At 36.9% G+C, this 22,730-nt stretch overlaps 1 protein-coding gene across 1 annotated transcript; it reads right to left on the bottom strand.

The window, feature by feature from the left end:
• Positions 1-211: 211 nt before the first annotated feature.
• On the bottom strand, positions 212-6,906 carry LOC149232175 (cysteine-rich receptor-like protein kinase 2). Its single transcript, XM_089381852.1, has 7 exons — positions 6,132-6,906; positions 2,144-2,278; positions 1,868-1,995; positions 1,496-1,709; positions 1,159-1,390; positions 894-1,044; positions 212-655 (listed from the first exon to the last, which is right to left on the bottom strand). Exons 1-7 carry the CDS (start codon positions 6,904-6,906, stop codon positions 347-349), a joined length of 1,944 nt encoding a protein of 647 aa, XP_089237978.1. The 3' UTR covers positions 212-346.
• Between the last annotated feature and the right edge of the window lie 15,824 nt (positions 6,907-22,730).

Below are 22,730 nucleotides of genomic sequence, written 5' to 3'. Positions count from 1 at the left end.
AAAATACCTCTTTATGTTATGTAGTTTAAGTTTCTATTTGTGTTGGTACTTTTAATAATTAATATATATATATATTAAATTGATATGACCTTTTTATATTAATTTGTAAAATTTAAATATTAACAATAATTTTTAAATACTAAATTTATCAATCTATTTATTAAAAAAATATTTTACACAACTGAAATATACAATATGTGAATTGTATGATTCTAAAGTCGTTACATTGCGGGATGTATAAAGTGCATGAAAACAGTTTGGTAGGAAACTATTTCTGCTGTTTATCTATAAAATGCATGAAAATAGTTTGGTAGGAAACTATTGCTGTAATTGTATTTAAAGTTGTTTAACGAGCAGTGAGGGATGTTGACACCGTTGCATTCGAAGCCGATGAAGACGTGCCCGATTTAGAATTGGTAGTCCGCACTGTATATCCTAAAGCAGGCTTCATGGGGGTCGTCTGTAAATTAGTTATCTCCCTCTTGCTTACCAGCATCGCCACTATCTCAGACATGGACGGCCTTTGTGCAACAGAAGCTTGGGTGCATAGCAGACCCAGCTGTATCATTCTCAACACTTCCTCTTTATCGTACTCATCTCCCATGCTTTCGTCCACCATTTTTAAAACCTCGTTCGTTTCGTGTAGTTTCCAGACCTGCAACATTCCTAACCCAAATTCATCAATTTCCCATGTAACACTCATTTCATTGACTTTTATATATATATATATATATATATATAATCTTCAAATTTGCTATTACAAATATATATCCTTATTATATTATTTTAAAACTTTAAATAAATAAATAATAATTAAAAACAAATTGAGACGGCCTAAGTTCCGTTATCCACACCAGTTTGAGAAATATAGCGTGAATGGTCGGAGAAAATACCCATTCCAAAAGATATTGCATATGCGGTAGTTGATTCATGTCAATGCTTTTTCTTCCGCTCACAATCTCAAGAACTACAACACCGTAACTGTAGGTATCCGCTTTCTCGGTCAATTGCCCATGAACGGCATATTCTGGTGCTGTATATCCTCTGACCAAACGAAACTCCATTTTAATTATGTTCGAACACTAACTGCAAATATAATCAATGCAACCTAAATGCAAATATAATCAGGACAGTCGTATAAAGGATTATTTTTCTTACGGGGTTCCCGCAACTCTAGTACTAAGGTGACTCCGATCTTCAGGAAGAAGTCTGGCCAATCCAAAATCTGCTATTTTTGCACAAAAATGTTCATCAAGCAATATATTGCTGGATTTGATATCGCGATGAATGATGCGAACATGGAAATCTTCGTGCAGATATGCAAGGCCGCGAGCAGTGCCCAATATGATGCCAAAACGCGTTTCCCAACTCAAACTCTGTCTGCCTTCTCCTGTTGACACATGCATTACAGTTATATATATCTCAGCTACAACAGAACAATTCTTGGGCGAAAAAAAGAAGAAGATCCAGAGGGATTAAGTATGAGGGGACCAACCGAATAATACTCTGTCGAGGCTACTGTTTGGCATGTACTCGTAAACCAGCAGTCTTTCTGGGCCTTGATTGCAGCATCCTAATAAGCGTACCAGGTTTCGATGGTGAACATTTGATATGAGCTTCACTTCGCCCTCAAATTCGGATATGGCACGGGCAGATTGCACTAAAGATAGTTTCTTTACTGCTATCACCTTCCCATTTCTCATCGTACCCTGCTTCAAATCAAACTTCAGCGGAAGACAGGCAAGTGTGTTGTGTATGAATATTTTCAAATTTAATAGAAGAGAGTGAAGTCAATAGTTTAAATTTCATAATATTCTTAAAATTTACAATCAAATCAACATAAATCACAACAATGATGATAACTCGCCTTGTAAACTTCACCAAACCCTCCTTCTCCAAGCTTATTTGCAATGTCAAATTTATTAGTAGCATCTCTTAATATTTTGAAATCGAAGTCTACAGGTCCTCGGAGTTCCGTTGCAACTAGAGTGTTGACTGTTGTACAATTCCCAACAGTTAGATGTAAAGTTCGCAACCAAACATAAAGCCACAGTCATAAAGAGAAATTCTGAGTGCAATATTCGATAGTCCCTAATATCCTCAAAAAAATACAATATAGTCAGAGCTACAAAATACAGCATACCTTGTCTTTGTTGTGAGGGGATAGTGTATAATCTGAAAAAATAACGTCTGGCTATGAATGTCATAATTAAAATCACAGCTGCGCCTCCGACGACCGCAACAATTATTATCCACGTTGGAGATTTTTTTTTGTATCCTGAAACGAAATTCGATTATATCTATCTTGGTTTCATATAAATTATCCAAAGAACGTCTAAGCTTTAAGTTTTCTACATTTTAAGCTGTTCTGTCCTTATTTGGTCATATTTTTATCAATTTTGTAAGAACTCGACTATAATTTGTAGATTCTAGTTGTTTGTATTTTTATCAAACTTTTCGAGCATTCGATTTGAAGTTGTAGATTGTCGTGGTTTGGAGAGAATTTGTAAATGATGGTTTCCAAATTCAAAATTAAAATAAATTTAGAATGGATACATATGTTTTTATTTTATTCCCATGGGCTTTATATTTTGGGACTAGGGTGGCTAGAATTTTAATTCTTAAAATATTAAAAATCGAAAAATCGTTTGTATAGTTCACATTCGTTAGACTCAGATTATTCTTCCTAGTCAAAATAAAATGGTCTGTAAGTTTAAAAGTTCAATCGCACGGTTTACCGATGGTGTACGCGTGGCCGTTGCCTTCGCCGTTCAAAACATATCAACTGCTACACGTGGATGTCGCCGTAGTTCTTAACAGAAAAAACCCTCCGACGTGGTATGGACGAGGATGCGGAACAGAACCCGAGCTTCGCCTGCCTTATTTGGTAAATGTTTTATTATTATTATTATTATTATTTTTATTAATAAAATAATTATTTAAATATATAAAATTGTTTAAATAAAAAATGAATTTATTCATTTTTTATTTTTTTAAATTATTATATTTAATTTTGCTGTACTATAGAAGAAAATTAATTAAATTTATGAATGGATGTGCATTAACATTTATGAACTATTTAATTATATAAGACTTTGCTAGAGCTACATTTTGTAGAATGGACACAACGCAAATTAGGGTTTTGGCATGGCGTCGCCAAGAGGCTGGGGTTACTTGCTGTGGGTCGCGGGGTTCCAGGTCAAGTAGAGATTGTCCATCGGTGTGATTCCAGTTATGGTTGGCGCCGTCGTTTGCCCCTTCTGGCTGAGTTCCCTCTGGTTCTACCACGACTGGTGCTTAGGGAGCTATATGGTGGCGGGGGTTTTGACCCAGCTGCGGACTTATCAGTAAAGTTTATACCCAGGACTGTTTACTGGAACAACAAAGACGCAGAGGGCTGGGAGCTTTGCATTGTCGGAGCTTTTATGCTGCAGAGCGGGCATCTTGGGGTTGCTGCTTATGCTTCTCATAGGGGAGTGCGATGCTGGTTCCCTCTATCATTGGCTGCTGCGTATGATTGCGGCCGCTGTAGAGCATCCTCCGGGTCGTCATGTATGTATGCAGTCTCAAATGGAGATCGACAATCAGCAATTTGGGGTTTGATGAACAATGTGGCGATTTAGATAACTTTGAGCCCCACGCGACCTCCATTCAGGTTTTTACCAAATAGTGCACATGGAACAACTCAGCCAGGACCAGATCTCGCCCCCTCAGCATTTCCTCAGCGTACCCGAAGGAAATTTCTGGCAATACAAAGATGTGCGGCGAATCTGAGGCAGATGGGCAAATTTACTCTCAGACAAAACCAGAACCTGAATCACACGTAAACCCTCTTCCCTTTCAAGTTTTTATCAAAACCCCTTTTGGGAGGACACATCTGGCTTGGGTACAGATAACCAAATCAGTGACCAAATCAGTACTGCTTTTGAAAATCAGCATCTTCCAACATACTGGTTATCCTACAGGATCACAGGTTTTGATTTTTGGACGCAGAGTACTCCAAGACTACAAATCTCTTATGGACTACAAAATCTTACCTGAGTCTACCATCACTCTCAACCTGTGGCTGAGGGGAGGCGAGGCAGACCATCGCAAAACAAATCCTTCAGGTAGTGGTATAGGAAGCAACACAGCGAAAATCCTAGAAACATATCAAAAGCAAAAAAGTGTAGGGTTATCCTTCAAAGACATTCTTCAAGGAAAAAAACCATCTACAACATCAACAAAACAACCTGGCACAGCATCCGCCCCATACATTGTGGAACAACTAAGTTACACCCCAAAATTAAATATGGATACACCAGAAATAGACCAGTATTGTTCTTCATTTGAAAAACAAGCATTAATTTGCATATTCAACTGTTTTTGGCTCAAATATATGGATCTATTCCTGTGGTTCTTCAGAACCTAGACCAATTTATGTGACATCCATCTCTGTTCCAAAGGGTTCTTCATTGTAAAATTTCGTACAACGGAGGAAAGAGACATTATTATGAGGGAAGGACCATGGTTTATGGGATCCACGGGTCTCTTCATTACTCCATGGTTCCCAGAATTTGATCCAAATACAATGGTTGTATCTCGGATGCCAGTTTGGGTTCGTCTTCACAACCTACCACTACATTTCTGGAGCCCTCAAGTCCTGTCTAATATAGGAAACACCATTGGGCGATTCATTAAAATGGACACAGAAAGAATAGAGGAAGGAATTTACACATTTGCACGCATGTGTGTGGAAGTAGATCTCAGCAAAGGACTGCCAAACCAAATACAACTAAAGTATAAATAGAGATGTTGGACACAGATACTAGATTATGAAAATACTGCATTCAGATGCAGAATTTGTCGCCAAACAGGGCATCTTCAAAATACATGCCCAGAAGCCAAAAAAGATACGCGTAGGAAGAAGAAAGAAGGAAAACAGCCCAAAGGATGGCAATTCCCTCCACCAGACCCTGATGATGTCCCTGTTGAGGAGGAAGCTACGGAAAAAGAACACCCCATTCCCAAAGAGAACAATCAGACACACAAGGAGCCAGAAACTGAGGAATTAGTATCACATGATTTGATGGACTCTTTGCCGGAGAAGATACCAGACACAACGGACACCAGTGGAGCCAAAAGACATCATTCTTCAAACCACTCCGATTCTAACAAGGATAATCCTCGCCCTATGGAGGACACTTCACTAGTGTTGTTTTCGTCCTTGCCTACTCAAGGGGAGTGGCGAAAGGTTGAGAAGAAAAAAGGGAGAAAAGCATAAATTTCTCCCCAAATGTACATTATTTTCTTTCCTGTTATTTTCTTTCTGGTTTATTTCTTTGAACAACAGTCTTTGGCCTGCTAATGGATATGCTCTTCAGCATTTACAAAATGTAATTTTTTTATTATTAATAAAATTACAATTTTTCCCATGAGAAAAGAAGAAGAAGAAGAAAAAGAAGATGATGATAAATATATATCAAAATCATATTTTAATATATATATATATATATATATATATATAAAAAGTAAATTAATTATTTTTATTAATTTTCTTTTTTCAAATAGAAAAAGTATTAAAAAAATTTATAAAATACCTTTCAATTGGTTAAAATATCAACTTTTTTAAATTAAAATATTTTAAACCATAATAAATTTTGATCCCAATACATTTTATATTTTAAATAGTCTAATTTATAGACTAAATAGAATTTTTCATAGAAATTCAGCGAAACAATTTCAAGAAAGAATGTGAATTTTTGTTTTTAGATTGCAATTTTGAATGCATAAATGAATTTAACCCAAAAACTCTTAGAACACTAAAATTCTGTAAATTAAACAACTTAAACTTAAGTTTTTAAGAATATTGATCAAATATTAATTAAAATTAACCAAAAAAATCATTTAATCTATAAATTAAATAACATTTAAAAAATACTACTATTCATAACCCAAGAAATATATATATTTGTTTAAGAAAAGGCACGAGTACATAAAATGATATTTTGAATATACCTATCATCCATAATATAATAGATCCTCTTAATACACAATAAAAAAAAATGGCAGCTTCCTACCCATCCTATTGTAATTTCCATACTTGAAACGGGCAAATATAAAAGTATGGATTAGAAGGAAATTTTCAGAACCTGAAGATAAGAGGGCATTGAGATCCGTGGTGGCGTTGGTCGGGAAAAAGCGATACGTGGCATATCGCAGATAGCAGCCAACCTCCCAAGCCCGTCCCTCCGTTTGAACCGTTTGAAGAAGACAATTTCTGATATTACCGTCTGCTATTCCCAGGCATTCACTGCACCCTGATTCATTAATAGACCGCAGGCACGAAGCAAGAGCATAGATGGTACTATTTGATGGCCCTTCACTCGTATTTCGGAGCTGCGCAGCAAAAAGGCCAGTGGATTTCGGAGCCGCCGTTATCAGATCGCTTATCAAATTTTGGGCCGTTTCCGAAAACAGATTACTGTCGCCGCTGGCCTTAGTGGCACCGCAGAGCAGTGTGTTACCAATCTCAGACGTGGCTTGGGCGTAGAAATTGTCGCTCTCGTACCGCAAGAAACAGCCATCGTAGATGACTCTGCCGCCAGATACAGCGGAGCAGTTGCGAATTTGCTTCTCTGCGACGGTAATACATTTGAGGCAATCGGAGGGGGTTTTATCCTTTCTGCACTGCGCCAGGCCATACACTGGGTCTGTGCCAATTGCTTGCGAACTGGTAGCAAAACCAGAAGAAACAATATTGGCAAGTAGGGCTTCAAGCACCGTATTCAAGTTATCGTTGAAAAGGGTGACGTTCGTACTCTTGACCGTACTACATCCCGAGTTCAGAAGTATAGCCTCTGGATCGGCGGCTGTCAGTACTGCCCATAAGAGAACTAACACGCCGATTAACTGTGAACGAGCCATGGAATATGAAGCTATCAGAATCCCCAAAAAATGAAAAGGGTATTGCCAAGGTTCAACATAACGCCATATAAAACAGCCGAGGGCAGATGCTGCTAAACATTTAGCAGATTCAGTCCTAGCAAGCCCACTGATGGTTGTAATCCTATCAACGGGGATAAGCAAGGGGGGTTTCTCTCACTGACTATTAAGTGGAATAGTTGCCCTGTCACTGGCAGGAGGGGAAGCACACGTGACTCTTTAGCACTTGGAAGAGTCAGTGGCGACGACCCACATAATATTTATAATGTCGCCAAAACTGGTGTGATTGGACTCCCACTAAAAAGACAGAGATGAGTTTTAATCAGTTAAAAATACACAATCCGGCCGTGTTGGGATTCCCTCTAAAAGGACAAAAACTTTTAATGATTACACTGCTACATTGTGTAAGTTTCGGCTTCTAAAGCATATTCGCTAATTAATTTTCTACAAAATATAGTAAAAAAATACATTGAAATTATAAATTTGATGAAACGTTTTTTAAAACTTTTAATTATTTAGAGAACAAAACAAAATAAATTTCAATAACCACAATTACATTTTAAAATAAAATAAAATTTCGACAACTTCATATAAAAACAAAAGTGTTATTCAAGTGGCACAGAGATTCGGTTAATCTGATCTTGAAATTGAAGAATGCTGCTCGTTCACGTAAGAATTGCTCGAGGCAAATGGTGTGAGTGAGTCAAATTTCGAAGGTGCACTTTTATATCTTTATTCTTTTATTTTAATGGTGTACTTAATCATATTCATGAACTTCCAACTTCTTGTATCCCGTCACCTCTGGAACACAGTTTAGCTAGAACAACCACAAACAATGTGGACGTTGCAAACTCGAACAACCTTTTTGCATATAGGGATATACCTTTTTGCATATAGCGATTAATATCTCGTTTAAAAAATTCATCAGAAAAAACATAAAAATAATACTTTTATCAAAAATTAAAAATTAATTTGATTTTTGAATTAATTTTATTAAAAGAAAATGTTATTCAGCTCTTTTGTGTTTTTTTCTTTTTATTTAATTTATTAAGTTAATCAAATTAATTTTATTAAAAAAAAATTATGAGACAATAAACTAATATTATTCTAATAAAAACAAAAGTGTTATTCAACTTTTTTGTGTTTTTTTCCTTTTTATTTAACCCATTAAGTTAATCAAATTAATTTTATTAAAAAAAAGTTATGGGACAACGAATTAATACTATTCTAATAAAAACAAAAACAAAAGTGTTATTCAACTCTTTTGTGTTTTTTCCTCTTTATTTAACCCATTAAGTTAATCAAATTAGTTTTATTGAAAAAAAGTTATGAGACAACTAACTAATATTAATCTAATAAAAACAAAAGTGTTAGTCAACTCTTTTGTGTTTTTTGCTTTTTATTTAACCCATTAAGTTAATCAAATTAATTTTATTAAAAAAAAAATTATGGGACAACGAACTAATATTATTCTAATAAAAACAAAAGTGTTATTCACTCTTTCGTGTTTTTTCCTCTTTATTTAACCCATTAAGTTAATCAAATTAATTTTATTCAAAAAAAAGTTATGGGACAATGAACTTATATTATTCTAATAAAAACAAAAGTGTTATGCAACTCTTTTGTGTTATTCCCTCTTTATTTAACCCATTAAGTTAATAAAATTAATTTTATTAAAAAAAAAGTTATAGGACAATGAACTAATATTATTCTAATAAAAACAAAAGCGTTAGTCAACTCTTTTGTGTTTTTCCCTCTTTACTTAACCCATTAAGTTAATTAAATTAATTTTATTAAAAAAAAAGTTATGGGACAACGAACTAATATTATTCTAATAAAAACAAAAGTGTTAGTCAGCGCTTTTTTGTTTTTTGCTTTTTATTTAACCCATTAAGTTAATCAAATTAATTTTATTAAAAAAAAAGTTATGGGACAACAAACTAATATTATTCTAATAAAAACAAAAGTATTATTCAACTCTTTTGTGTTTTTTCCTCTTTATTTAACCCATTAAATTAATCAAATTAATTTTATTATAAAAAAAAATTATAAGACAACGAACTAATATTATTTTAATAAAAAAAAAAAGTGTTATTCAAATCTTTTGTCTTTCTTCCTCTTTATTTAACCCATTAAGTTAGGATGGTTTTTATAAAGTCATTCGTTAACTTTAGCACACCATATTAAAATGACAATATTGACATTAAGATGAAAATGCATGACACTATTCAATATGTTTTACAATCCTATTTCATAATTATTAATTTTCCAAAAAGAAAATAGATGGACATTATATTAAAAAAACGGTAGCATTTTTCAATTTATTTATTTTAAATTTTTATTTAAGTGTTTAGACTTTACAATGTTATTTTAAAATAAGTCCATGAAATTAAAAACGCAAAATAAATATATATTTAAGTCTTGTAATGTATTTGATTCGGAATATTGTAACTTTTTGCATCCATTTTACGTTAATGAAATTTGTCACATGAGAGGAGTTGTGTTATATCAAAATATATAACATTATACTGATACAAGTATATTTATATGTAGATGTATAATATTTTAATAATGTTATATGATTGTTATTAAAATATATTTTTAAAAAATATTATGGATTATAAAATTGTTGTTATATTAATTTTTTTTTAATTTTAAGTTGAATTTTGATAATTTTGTAAAAATCTAATGGAAAAATTATGATAGCATTTAGATAAACATATATATATATTTTTTTCAAAAATTTTGGTTAATAGATTAATATAAAAGATAAAATAACTATAAGTAAGGAAACTAAAAATAAATATTAATGGTATACACAACATATATATAATTTTATTTTAGAAATCTTAATTATGAAAATCAACAAACCTTAGAGTCAGGCATTTATCTTCTTTATTGTGTTAATTTCACTACACATAACATTTAGGTATTATGCAAAATCTCAAAACCTAATATGTTAACTTTGAATTACATTAAAACTCTAATCCTTAAGTGGGATTAAATCACAATGCAAAAAAGCCCTCGTAAAAAAACCACAAAACATATCAAAAATATACCATGTAAAGAATGTCACATTCAAAACATTAATTGCCTAATATTAGGATATATCACCTAGCATAGATTCATGTTAAAGGATTCTTGCCTAACTTATTTGATTTTGGTGAAATTGATATGGTTGACATATCCTTAAATTACAATATTCTAGTTCCCCAATGAATTAGGTTTGCCTAGAACACAATTTTGAACCATTAGTGTCTCCACTCTTCCACTTCCTACCCAACTTAATCCATTAGTAGTGCAATATTTTAATTTCTTATCGGGTGAATTTAGTGATCTTTTCTTATGTTTTATCACTAAAGAAACAAATAATTACTACTCATATTGTTGTTAAGTAATTGGTGTTGTCACAAACCACCTAGTCTAAATTCATGTTAAATATTTCCTCCCTATCGACTTATTTGATTTTGGTAGCATTGGTAAGAGCTCTAGATATCCTCAACACATATTCATTTATTTCCCTAAGGATTTAGGCCTACATGGAACATATTTTTATTCATCAATGTCTCTACTTTTCCGCTTCCTGGCTAACTTAATATGTTAGTATTGTAATCTTCGAATTCTTTGTTGATTGGTTTTATCCTCTTAAAACTTCCTTTGAGAGACATAATAAGTTGCTTTGTCCTCTCTTAGAGATGGAAACTCCCTTAAAATTTACTCCACTTTCTTTAATCCTATGGTATTTTTAATCTATTATTTCTTGAGAAGAAAAAAGAAATAATAATCACAATTGATGAAACCTTTTTCTTTTATTCTACTTAACTTAAATACTTTAATATTTCACTAACCGTGTTTTCAATAAGGAGTTCTATGAAAGAAGCATTTGCAAACTGATCAGGAAATGGATTCATTCTCAGTAGCTTCATTTTATTTCATTTTCACATGATGGAGGGGTAGAGCTTCTTGTATCTTAAAGAGATTTGTGGGGACTATTAATAGAAGAAAGAAAGGAAGATTTCTAGGGCATCACTAGATCTTTTGGATTCATAAGTAAGATTTTTGTCATTTTTTAAATTTGTATATTTCAAATAGAATGTGATGTGGGTTTTGAAGATGGAAATTAGATTTTTGAAACTAGTTTTGCAAATGGGTTTTAGGTTTTAGATATGGGTTTTGAGTTTTCCTTTCTCTTCCCCAAATCTCTCCCTCTCCTTCCACTCCTCATTCTCACCCTTCCCATCTTCCACTCCTATTTTTATTCCCCCCTCCGCTCCTCTCCTCCTCTTCCTCCCCCTCTCTCCCTTAACCTCTCCATATTTTTCTACCTATTCATTTCCTTCCACTCCTCCTCCCTCTTTCTCTTACCCTTTTCTTTTTCTTCCCCGTCCTCTTGCTCTTCCTATTTTTCTATGGAAGCTTGATAATACTGAGAGGGGGGTGAATCAATATTGTGCACTATGATTCAACTTGTACCAATTTTTTCCTTTTTTACACAATTAATTGAATCATAAATATATCATCAACAACACAATATAAATAGCAGATCTAAAGATAAACATGAACTATGAGCAGTACATAAACCATCACAAGTAAATCATGTGAACACTAATGAGCACCACATAAACATTGTCATGCACATGAAGACACCAAATGTAAGGTGTAAACCTTTCCAGAAGAAAACTACCATTTGTTTGTCTTCATTTGCTTCTTCTTACTATTATCCAAATCTTTATTTTACATCATATGAAATGTCCACCACTAGTGTGAAAGCCAAAAATTTCTATCATGAAAGAAATTACTCGCTCTAGGCCACTACATGGTGGTAGCCATCGCTTTCTGAACTTTGCATACCACTATTCTCACAACTATGCAGGGAACCACATGGTAGATGCCCCAACACCCAAGAGTCTTTCCAACCACCGCTAGAAGGAAGCCACTACTCTGAAGCTCTCAAGCCACTAACTAAATGATGTCACTACACTCTAAATTTTCAAGTCACCCCTTGCCCCATTGAAGGCCCAACCTTCAAGCTCCTGTGGACCATGTTTCACAATATTTAAGACTAAGATCCACTTGCAACAAAATCAAACACCATGGGTCACGTTTCATCCCACTATTCATGTTGGACCCACGCTAACACTAAGCTCATCAACTGACTCAAAAGAAATGCTCATACAATCTCTCTCTCTATTACAAACAACCTCTCATAATCATTCAACCCTCTCTAATCAATACAATACTCTGCTCGTAATCAATCTACCCTCAACAACAACTCGCTTAACATCTCTCACTCAACTCACATACATTAGAAACATTAAACCCTTAATACACCAACATAACTAGAAGCATACATACAACTCTATAAATTAGTACATTACACAATGAACATGGTTTTGGCGTCATTACATTGGCTCACACTTATCCATACACACTCTTCATAAGTGTTATAGCCATATAGACATTATGACATGACTTCAACATTTCAACTCAAACCATTAACCTTTCTCAATACATTAGTAGCATAACACTAGCACAATTAAACCTACAACAACATTGTTAGGACAAAAAAAATACACAACTAATAGTCTTTGTCTCTCTCCATGCACACTCATCCAAAACTAAACTTTGTCCACACTCTGCCACTCAAACTATAGTCCAATGCACTATTACATCCTTTGACTTAGATAGATATCTGGAATACTAACTCTTCAGTCCTCAAGAATTTATCCATGCGCATTGGTGCACAACGCACATGATACTCAATGCACACTTCAACAACCTGATCTCCACATACTAAATTGACCCAAGAACTAACCATGTGCACAACCTCCAATTCCATATATATTTTTTTTCTTTAATGCACTGCATGAAGCTATGCATACAAGACAGATCTTCCATGCTCCATACACATGATAATCATTCTTCCAACAATCAGATACATGTGTTAGGCTATGTTCATGTGTGTATAAGCTCTGGTACATGTGTGCCAAAATTTTGCATAATATAACCTCTCCATGCTTGCTTCAACACACCTTGTTCACTAACCTCTTATGCATAGGAACAGGGGATTCATTGGGGGAGAAATACCCTACCCTGTGTGTTCCTATTGGGGGATATATATTGAGGGGAAAATGACATAATATATTGAGCATATAATATGGGGTAAAGGGTTTTTATATTGGCATGTATAAAAAATGGAGCTCAAAGTTAATGAAAAAATATAAAGGGGTATAAAAAATGTTAATGAAAAAATGGATACATACAATATCTAGTGAAAGTAGGTGTTTTTTTAATTGGGAAGGTGTACAAGGTTTGTATCGATAAGGGGTTAAATAGTGTGGTTTTTAGAGGTATTTTCCAATATGTACTCAAATTATGGATATTGTTTAGTATGCCATGAATGCACGCGATATGTCATAGTTTCATTGAGTAAATCCCCTGTGTGTGTAGGTCACTTGAGCTTTGTCACTTTATCCATATGCATAATACAACATCTAATATCTACATGAATTGCTTTGTCTAAAAATTTTAATGAACACTAAGACATTATCTCATATCATCTCTCCATTGTTCTGTAATGCACATAGTATGGCTCTCTCTCCATTTTCGTAACTTATCCACACACTAACTAAACCCAAGTTGATACTACACTTGGCCATTTAACAATAACGCTCAACACCATATTTGACCATATTGATCACTACAATAACAACACACTCCACATTAACTCATGAAGACCTAATCCAATGATTAACTGCTCGACCAAATACACCACTAATGTCGTAAGAAACCAATCAATGCATTCACATTCCTTTGGTGGCCAATTCAAGCATAGACGTTGCAACTAAGTCAATCAAAACTTCTCAAAAAATACCATGTGCAGTTTCACTTTTTTAAGTGCATGGTATTTCCTGTTCTTCACCTATAGAAGTGGCACTGGCAGAGAATGGCCACCATGTAGAAATATGTGTTGACATAGAGCTAGCATACTGTAGCACTAATGTAGTTTCACTTTGTGACATTAAGAGTCCATGCCACTACTCTAACATAGGGAAAATCACAATTTCTCTTCCCAAAACTTTTCCACTTGCTTCAAGCCTCTTGCTAGACATCTCCAAGACATGTACACACCTCAATACCCTTCAACAAACCTTTGGAATCAATATATCATCATGTAAATAATCCATCAATGGTTGACATCAAATTCAAGCTTACTAACTGGCTCCATGGTTGACGTCAATGCCAACACCATGCTACCAACATTCTTCCCCTTTGGAATTAATGAAAACCTTCAACAACGTCACCCAAATTGATCTTCTTCACTTCTAGTTGGCTAGTCTCTTCTTCACTTATCTTTGTATCACTTTCCCCCTTTAACATCAATGGCAAAGGTTGGTCCATACTCACTAATCACCATGCTAACACCAATGAACTTGGCTGATACCAATTGTTTGTTGATCAAATCAGATCAGTTTCCAACACCTACAAAGTAATCATGAGGAACCAAGAAATATGCTACCTCCATGCAACCAACAAGCCTCTCTGCCAACACCATGCTATTCTCTCACTAAAGATTCCCCCCCAAATAGTTGTTAGGGGTTGCAAATATCTCACCATGTTGTTGTACAATGCCTTTAGTTGTGGCCTTTTCCTCCTTTTCACATGCAAGAGGTTACTCCAAGTCTGACCATTGAATCCACACAACTTTTATCAATGATATACAATGAGATAGTGCAAAGCTAATACATGAGATACAATACTAGAAGCCTATACATGGTTGAAGTATGACTCTCAATACATGCCTAAACTAATAGCTATTCCTTGTATGCAAGCCTAGACAAATGACTCTCATGACTCTTATGCATGGCTCAACCAAAAGCTATCTAACCATCATGTCAATGATATATATGTCCATGTAGACCTTACACCAATGACTCCAAAATTCCCATAAATGAATTACCTCTATAATGCATACTAGTGACAAATGATTCTCTCCCATGCATTATCAATACAATGATTGCACAACCAACTAGACCGAATGATGAAATGCAATAAGGTACAAGGCTATGTCTTGCACATAAATGTGCTTGGATGGAAAAAAATGGATACTGCCCTTGATACAAGCCAAATGAATCTTATTCCCAATTATGACTCATACTAGGGTTACTGACAAATAAAAATCATGACAAGTACAACAAGGTTGATCTACATGTATTTTCACTCATGATTACACTATGGAGCTACTACAAACATAAAGGAGTGAATGTAAGTAAATTAAAAATGTAACCTTGAAGCCCTAGTTACATGCATATCTACCCATGAGCTCAATATACCTCCAACAATCAAGTTGATCCTGTAGACTTGGTCATGCAAGAGGAATCTCATACACACCACACTGTTGTTGCTACAACTCGTTCACATACCATGTGCTCCTCCTAGTTCTGCAGTCTTTTAAAAGTGTATTTGTAAAGTAACAATATACTGTAGAGGAATTTGATCTCTCTCTTGCATGGGTTGCTACTCCTTCTTCTTCACCCACATTATAGTAGGCTACTTCTTTTCATTCTTCTTTATTTTTCTGCTAGGTATACTATGGATTTGTTGCTCTTTTTGTCAGATTTGCTTTGAAGAACTAGACAACTAGAAATTTCTAGCCATGTGACCAACATTGTGACATGCATAGCATCTCACATGACCAATATACAATGAAAGGGGGTCAAATATCGTCCTCATCATGTCAGACCTTTGTCTCCCATAAAATATTCCTTTGCTTTGTCAGTCAGATCTACAATCAACTGCCTTGTGGTCAGACATGTTACAAGAAAAACAAAATTCATTAAATACACTATTATACCTAATGGTTGTAGACCTCCTTGGCTTTCAATATTATTGTATTCTTTACTGGCTCGATCTAAACACTCTCCTTCTGCAACTAGCTACAACATGTCCATATGTGTGGAAGACATAACACTCCACATCATCCATCAAAGGAGTAAAGGGGTTTTTACTCCTTTGAAATCTAACATATATGCCATAATCCTCTCTTGGAGAAAATGGTGCTTTATTCATAAATTCTCCTCTAGGTTCTCTTATTTGTTGTTACTGGATCTATTGCTTGTTACCTCTCTTACTGCTCATGCTAGTGCCATTTTTTTGGTATATGACTTTTAGAATCTGTAATCTTCTTTGCATGTGCAGGTGTTCTAGACTCTCCCTTCTAAAGCCAAGACCAAATTTGTTCAAGGGTGATCTTTGGCTCCTAAGAAGGTTGTCCAAAGCATTGATGCTTTGCTCCTACTTGAGCTGACTTCTCTTCTATTCCAATTTCGTTCTCAATGAGACCACTTCAGCTTCGAGCTTTCCAATTCGTCCTTTACCTTCTTTTAGTTGATCGTCCATCACATCCTCAATTTTTTTCTTCTTCCAACTGATTCTTCAAGTTGATGTTTTCTTCCTTTATCTCAACTTTTTTTTCATCATAAATATGCAAAAGTTTTCCTTGATTTCTACATACATTTGTCAACCTTCTTACTTTAGTAGATAGTTCCTTGATTAAAATCATGGTTGAATTGAGTTCAACCTTAAGAATCAATGCATCATCACCCTAAATTATCAACTCTCAATGGTTATCATCACAACTATTCAATGCATAACTCAGAAATAATTCATCAACATTTTTATCTTCATATCTACTTTGTTGGAACACACTAGGTATTGTTGAGAATGCAACAAGATGATGGAGCTTAGTGGAAAGAAGTCACCTTCACTAAGTGGGCCCGCAGGCTATTTTTGGCTCAAAGTCTATTTTTAGACTATGTCTATTTTTAGACATATGGATCATGGTCTATGAGTTGCAGGATGCTATTTGTGGATGATTGGTCATGCCCGTAAAAATAGATGGACTTCTATTTTTAGACATATGGGCGGTTTCTATTTTTAGACTGCCAGGCTAAAAATAGAACAGTCGAATATTATTGTCTCATAATAATATTTGGACTATAAACATTATCTTATCCTCTTGGAGCACTTCAGTTTGAGCTACAGATGTGGCACATGCAGCTGTCAGAAGGAAATACGCTTTTATTATGGGTCAGTTGAGCTATTGCATGCAGGATTTCAGTTAGAACTCATGTGGTTGAGTTTTAGTGGAGTTGATTGTGGAGTTGATGGAGTTGTGTTCAGTTTGACTTGGTTGAACTAGTTGTATTTTAGTCTAACTAAAGAATACACTAGTTGATCCAGGTGGATGTTGGTGGCCACCCACCTATCCCATTTGGACCCCCACAACTCTCTCTTTCAGTCTTTTCAGTTTCCTAAATTGTAGCATAGTTTACTATTTTTAGTAGTTTTTCGGGTCCTAAACTTTCGGAGTCGTTTGACGCCCTAAACGACGTTTTTTGGGAAATCTACCGCCAGCGATTTTTCTATCAAAAAATCATCTTTTCCGTCGTAGTCCTCGGAGAGATCTTTCCAACGGGCTATCATGCGCGTCAAACGGAGATAATATGACCAATTCGCGACCCCGGAAGTTGATGTACCAACTTACCCAAAAACAGGGCCCACAATTTGGCGTTTCATCTTCTAGGGTTAGGTTTTGGAATGTGAAGGGTTTTCCATTGTTTCTCAACAATAAATAGGCCTTTGAGCCTCATTGTAACACAGTTCAGAGGCATGTAGCTGCCACATCTCTTCTTAGAGATAAGCTACCATCGCCCTAGCTGGTTTTATCCATTTCTGTTTGTAAGCATATTTCAGTATTTTACAGTAATGAAATGAAGTATTATTTCCGCTGCATATCTGTCTTTATGGTTATCTCTATATTTTATTGCATTCCTGTTTAAATCTGGATCAGTGGTATCAGAGCAGTCTGCTTTTTCTCTGTTTTTCTTTGCATGTCCCCAACGAGGTCGAGATATAAGGAGTTACGGCTTGAACTAGTCGAACCTTTGCAAGACCAGCCTCGCAAATCTCGATGACCTCCCATGGCGGATGAGAAGAAAGACGAGGGGGTAGGAGATCCTATCAAAATCTTGCTCGAAGAAGCCCTCGAGCGGCAAAGGAATGCGATGATGGATAGCTTTGCGTAGATCCTTCAGCAGCTACCCAGAGGTGACGCATCGACTTCCAACAGCTACTCTGGAAATGCCACACCATTTAAGGTACAAGTTAATTTTGAAATCCCCATCTTTGAGGGTCAAATAGATGCAGATGCCGTAGATAAATGGTTAAATCTGCTAGATGGGTATTTTTCTATTCATGAATTTTCAAGTTGGGAAAAGATTGTTTTCGCTCTTCTCAAAGTAACCCCCCACGTCAAGGACTGGTGGGAAACCTACTATGAGCAGAAGGATGAAAGTACAGGCTCACTATTTTCAGCCGCACCCACTTGGAATGACTTCCGGGATGCCATCAAGGAGTAGTACTACCCTGTCAAAAGCTATGAGGACAAATACATCAAATGGACCACACTGCGGCAGGGACGAAATCAAGATGTGCTGGAGTTCACAAACATTTTTCATACCCTTCACACACAATTGGGTATCAAAGATTCTGAGCTGCATTTGGTACTCAAATACCGCGGCTGCCTACACAGATACATCCAAGAAGAGATGGAGTTCTTGAACATCTCCTCACTCGGCACAGCATACCGATACGCTGTCAAAATCGAGCAAAAGTTCAAACAGAAGAAGCGAGACTTTGGATCTGCAAATCCGAAGCCCAAAGGACAAAGCCAAGGCAAGGTGACCCAAGACAACCCCTCGAAGCCGCAAGAAAAGAACACGACCACAAAGCCGAAGAAGGACACAGGAAAGTGGTGTGAGTTCCACAAGAGTCCCATTCATAACACAAGTGAGTGTTGGACCAAGCAGTCGCTGGTGGCTGAGTTGAAGGCTTCTGAATCAGATGCATGTTCTAACCCTGAGCCAGAACCCGAAAAGGGGAATGGCAAAGGGAAGCATATCATTGATGCAGAGCCCAGTGCCACTGTTGCCACCGCCAAGATCCAGAAGAATGAGCCTGAAGACCCAGAGGAGGGGGAGCGCCTTTTCCACTCACAAATGTGGGTGAAGGGTTCACCATTGCAATTCATTGTCGATAGTGGTAGCCAAAAGAACCTCATTTCAGCAGAGGTCGTGAAGCGGTTGGGCCTACCAACTACACCACACCCACAGCCGTACATTATCGGGTGGCTTCACGAAGGACGAGATCTCAAAGTTCGCCAGTAGTGCCACCTTCCCTACAGCATCAAGCCCTTCATAGATGAGGTATTGTGTGATGTTACACCTCTGGATGTTTGCGATGTACTATTAAGCTAGCCATACTTGTGGAGGCGACATGTTGTGTATGAGTCAAGGCCTCGCGCTATCATTATTTCTTTGGATAATTCATTATACAGGATACCGGAGGTAGCCCCACCTACTGCCACCTCTTTGATCACTGCCAAGAAAGGCAGCAAGCTCATCTCCTAGACTAGGAAATTCATTTTCTGTCTGATTCACTCCCAAAGTAAGGGGAAGATCGTTGCTACATCCATGACCCCTGCGAAGGGTTCCTCCACGCAGCAGCAGCAAAGGGATACAGTCATGAAAAAACATAGGAACAACTTCTCCTCACCCACAGGGGTACCACACAAGTCTCAGGTGGGCAACAAATTTTGGTTGCATCGACAGAAAGAACGCCTTACCAGAACCCATCAGAAGCTCAGACCACTCTGACATGGTCCTTACACCAGTACCAAGGCTATGGGCAATAATGCTTTGAAGCACAACATTCCTCCATCCCTTCGCTTGCACCAAGTGATCAATGTGGACCGTCGTCGACCATGCTTCCCACCATTTCTGGACACATCAGAGATTGCAGAACAGCTCACTAGAGATCTAGCTCAGCAGAAGCTTCCTCATCTCAGGGAGGAACTCAACGCAATGGGGACCATTACTTCCTGGGGGGGGGGGTGGGGGAATGATCCAGGTGGATGTTGGTGGCCACCCACCTATCCCATTTGGACCCCCACAACTGTCTCTTTTAATCTTTTCAGTTTCCTAAATTGTAGCATAGTTTACTATTTTTAGCAGTTTTTCAGGTCCTAAACTTTCGGAGCCGTTTTGAGGCCCTAAACGACGTTTTTTGGGAAATCTACCGCCAACAATTTTTCTATCAAAAAATCATCTTTTCCATCGTAGTCCTCGGAGAGATCTTTCCAACGGGCTATCATGCGCGTCAAACGGAGATAATATGACCAATTCGCAACCCCGGGAAGTTGATGTACCAACTTACCCAAAAACAGGGCCCATAATTTGGCGTTTCATCTTCTAGGGTTAGGTTTTGGAATGTGAAGGGTTTTCCATTGTTTCTCAACAATAAATAGGCCTTAGAGCCTCATTGTAACACAGTTCAGAGGCATGTAACTGCCACATCTCTTCTCAGAGATAAGCTATCATCGCCCTAGCTGGTTTTAACCATTTCTGTTTGTAAGCATATTTTAGTATTTTACAGTAATGAAATGAAGTATTATTTCCGCTACATATCTGTCTTTATGGTTATCTCTGTATTTTATTGCATTCCTATTTAAATCCGGATCACTAGTGATGAGTTGTGTGAATTAAATATTAATTAATTCACTAATTATTAACTCATAAAGCAACTAAAGAATACATCAGTTAACTCAGTGCATGTATAGTTCGGTGGAGACAGGTGTTAGAGGTTGAGATTGCTATCAGTTGTGACTATAGTTGTGCATGAGATTTGCACATGCATGGATGGAGATTGCCCATGAAGCTTGCGTAGTATAACCAAGGGAATTCAAATTCACAGAGTGATTGATTCTCTTGCAGGATTGCGCAGTGGAGGCAGGCAAACAGTGGAGGAGATTTGAGGCTTCAGATCTGAGCTAGTTTGTGTGTAACAGGTGGAGATAGTACTGAGTACTTGCGAGGAGTATTGTACTATGTATTGTTACATGTTCTTAATCATTATAATATACAGATAGTGTGGGGTTTTCAGCTGTATGCTTTCCCCGGGTTACATACTGTGTTAATGTGCGCATGCGATTGATGTTTCATGGTTTTTAATGCTACTAAATTGATGATCAACGTAGAGGAGATTATGTATTGTGCATGTATTCCGCAATAATCATAATTGGGATAATCTCTATGAATAAGTGTTTATTATTCAAAATTTCTACATGGTATCAGAGCAGAGTTGATCATTAGATCTATTATTCAGAAAGTGATTACATTTTATTTCTTCAGGCAGAGTCTAATCGGGCCAGGTAGCCTCTGGATTCATCCTTCTTTTGGAAGGTGAGATATCCGGTAAAAGCCCATACAGTCAATCTCTGTACGAGAAATACTTTGTTCTCACGAATTTTAGATCAGAGGCAGTTGAGTTTTGAGCTGGTGGAATTCGAATTTGCAGCAGTGTTTTCTTGGTGTCAAAGTTGAAATGTCTTTCAACAGATTGTGATTGGAGTATGCTCTTGAGGGCAGCTCGAATTATATTGCATGGAAAGACAGGATGGAGGCGGTGTTAGATGACAATGGGTTGAAGGATTTCATAGAGGCTGAGGTCCCAAAGCCTACTAATGCTACTAAAGTTGATGCTTGGCAAAAGAAGACAGCAAAGTGTCGAAGGATTCTGTTGGAGGGCGTGAAGGATCACATTGTATCCATCTTGCATGGAAAGGCTTCTCCATATTTGATGTGGAAAGCGTTGATAGATCTATTCCAAAGCAAGAGCGACCAGAGGAAGTTGGTGCTCAAAGATAAACTCAGAAACATTAAGTGTGAGAATGGAGACAGTATGCCCAGATATCTCACGAAGTTCACCAAATGCCTGGATGAGCTGGGAAGTGTGGGGGTGACTGTCGATGATGAGGGCTTGGTGAGCTTGGCTCTCCTTGGTCTTTCGAAGAGTTGGCATTCCTATCAGGACTCTGTCAATGGTCAGGAGAAATTGCCAGGATGGGAGAGACTTTGGTCAGATCTTGTGCAAGAGGAGATCAGGCGGAATACCAGGGACGGATCTTCATCAAAGGCATCTAATGAAGAAAATTGCGCTTTGGCTGTCAAAGCAAAGAAGGGGAAGGAGAAGGGTTCTCTTTCTGAATCTAGTCCTTCCAATGATGGGAAGAAGGGTGACAAATCGAAAGTACGATGCTTTCGTTGTCATGAGGTGGGCCATTATGCTGTAAATTGTCCACGGAGGAAATCCAAGAAGGGATCCGGGGAAGGATCTGAAGGTGAGGCACTTGCTTCACAGTTTGAGTTGGATTTCACACTCTTCACATGCATGGTTTCATCCATGGTGGGAAGTGTTTGGTTTCTTGATAGTGGAGCTTCTTTCCACATGACCGGTGACAAGAGTTTGTTCAGTACTTTGGAGGAGAAAGATCTCCAGATACTCATAGCGATGGGTAATGATGAGAAGTATAGTGTCTCAGGTGTAGGCATGGTTATTTTTCAGAGGGAGCATGGAGCTCGGCTTACCTTGACCGATGTCAAGTATGTACCAGGACTGAAGAGAAACTTGGTGTCGATCGCGATGCTGGAAGACGGAGGCTTTGATGTAGTCTTCAGTAAGGGAAAGGTTTTCCTTGGACACATCATCACTAGACAGGTGAAGCAGATTGGTTCACAGGTCAAGAACCTGTATGCTCTTGAGGTTAAAGATGCATGCAAAGCCTTGAGCAGCAAGGCAACTGATGGAGACTTGGTGGTTGAGAGGGAGCGTATATTACCACTCAACATGTAGAACTAGAAGAAGTCTCAGACGATTGTGGAGGAGCCACGATTGGTGCAGCAGCTTCA

This window comes from Pinus tabuliformis, chromosome J (assembly GCF_031772625.1).
Source record: "Pinus tabuliformis cultivar Carrire ecotype Pingquan chromosome J, CPIR1, whole genome shotgun sequence".
Lineage (NCBI taxonomy): Eukaryota > Viridiplantae > Streptophyta > Pinopsida > Pinales > Pinaceae > Pinus > Pinus tabuliformis.
This window is presented reverse-complemented; position numbering and strand designations above follow the sequence as displayed.

Bases quoted from the DNA above. Each gene is read 5' to 3' on its own strand.
- LOC149232175 (XM_089381852.1), bottom strand. From the start codon at position 6,906: ATGGCTCGTTCACAGTTAATCGGCGTGTTAGTTCTCTTATGGGCAGTA. The intron at 1,996-2,143 runs GTATGCTGTATT...ATTGTACAACAG, and splicing joins CCCCTCACAACAAAGACAAG to TCAACACTCTAGTTGCAACG. The intron at 656-893 runs GTATTTTCTCCG...GGAATGTTGCAG, and splicing joins TGCAATATCTTTTGGAATGG to GTCTGGAAACTACACGAAAC.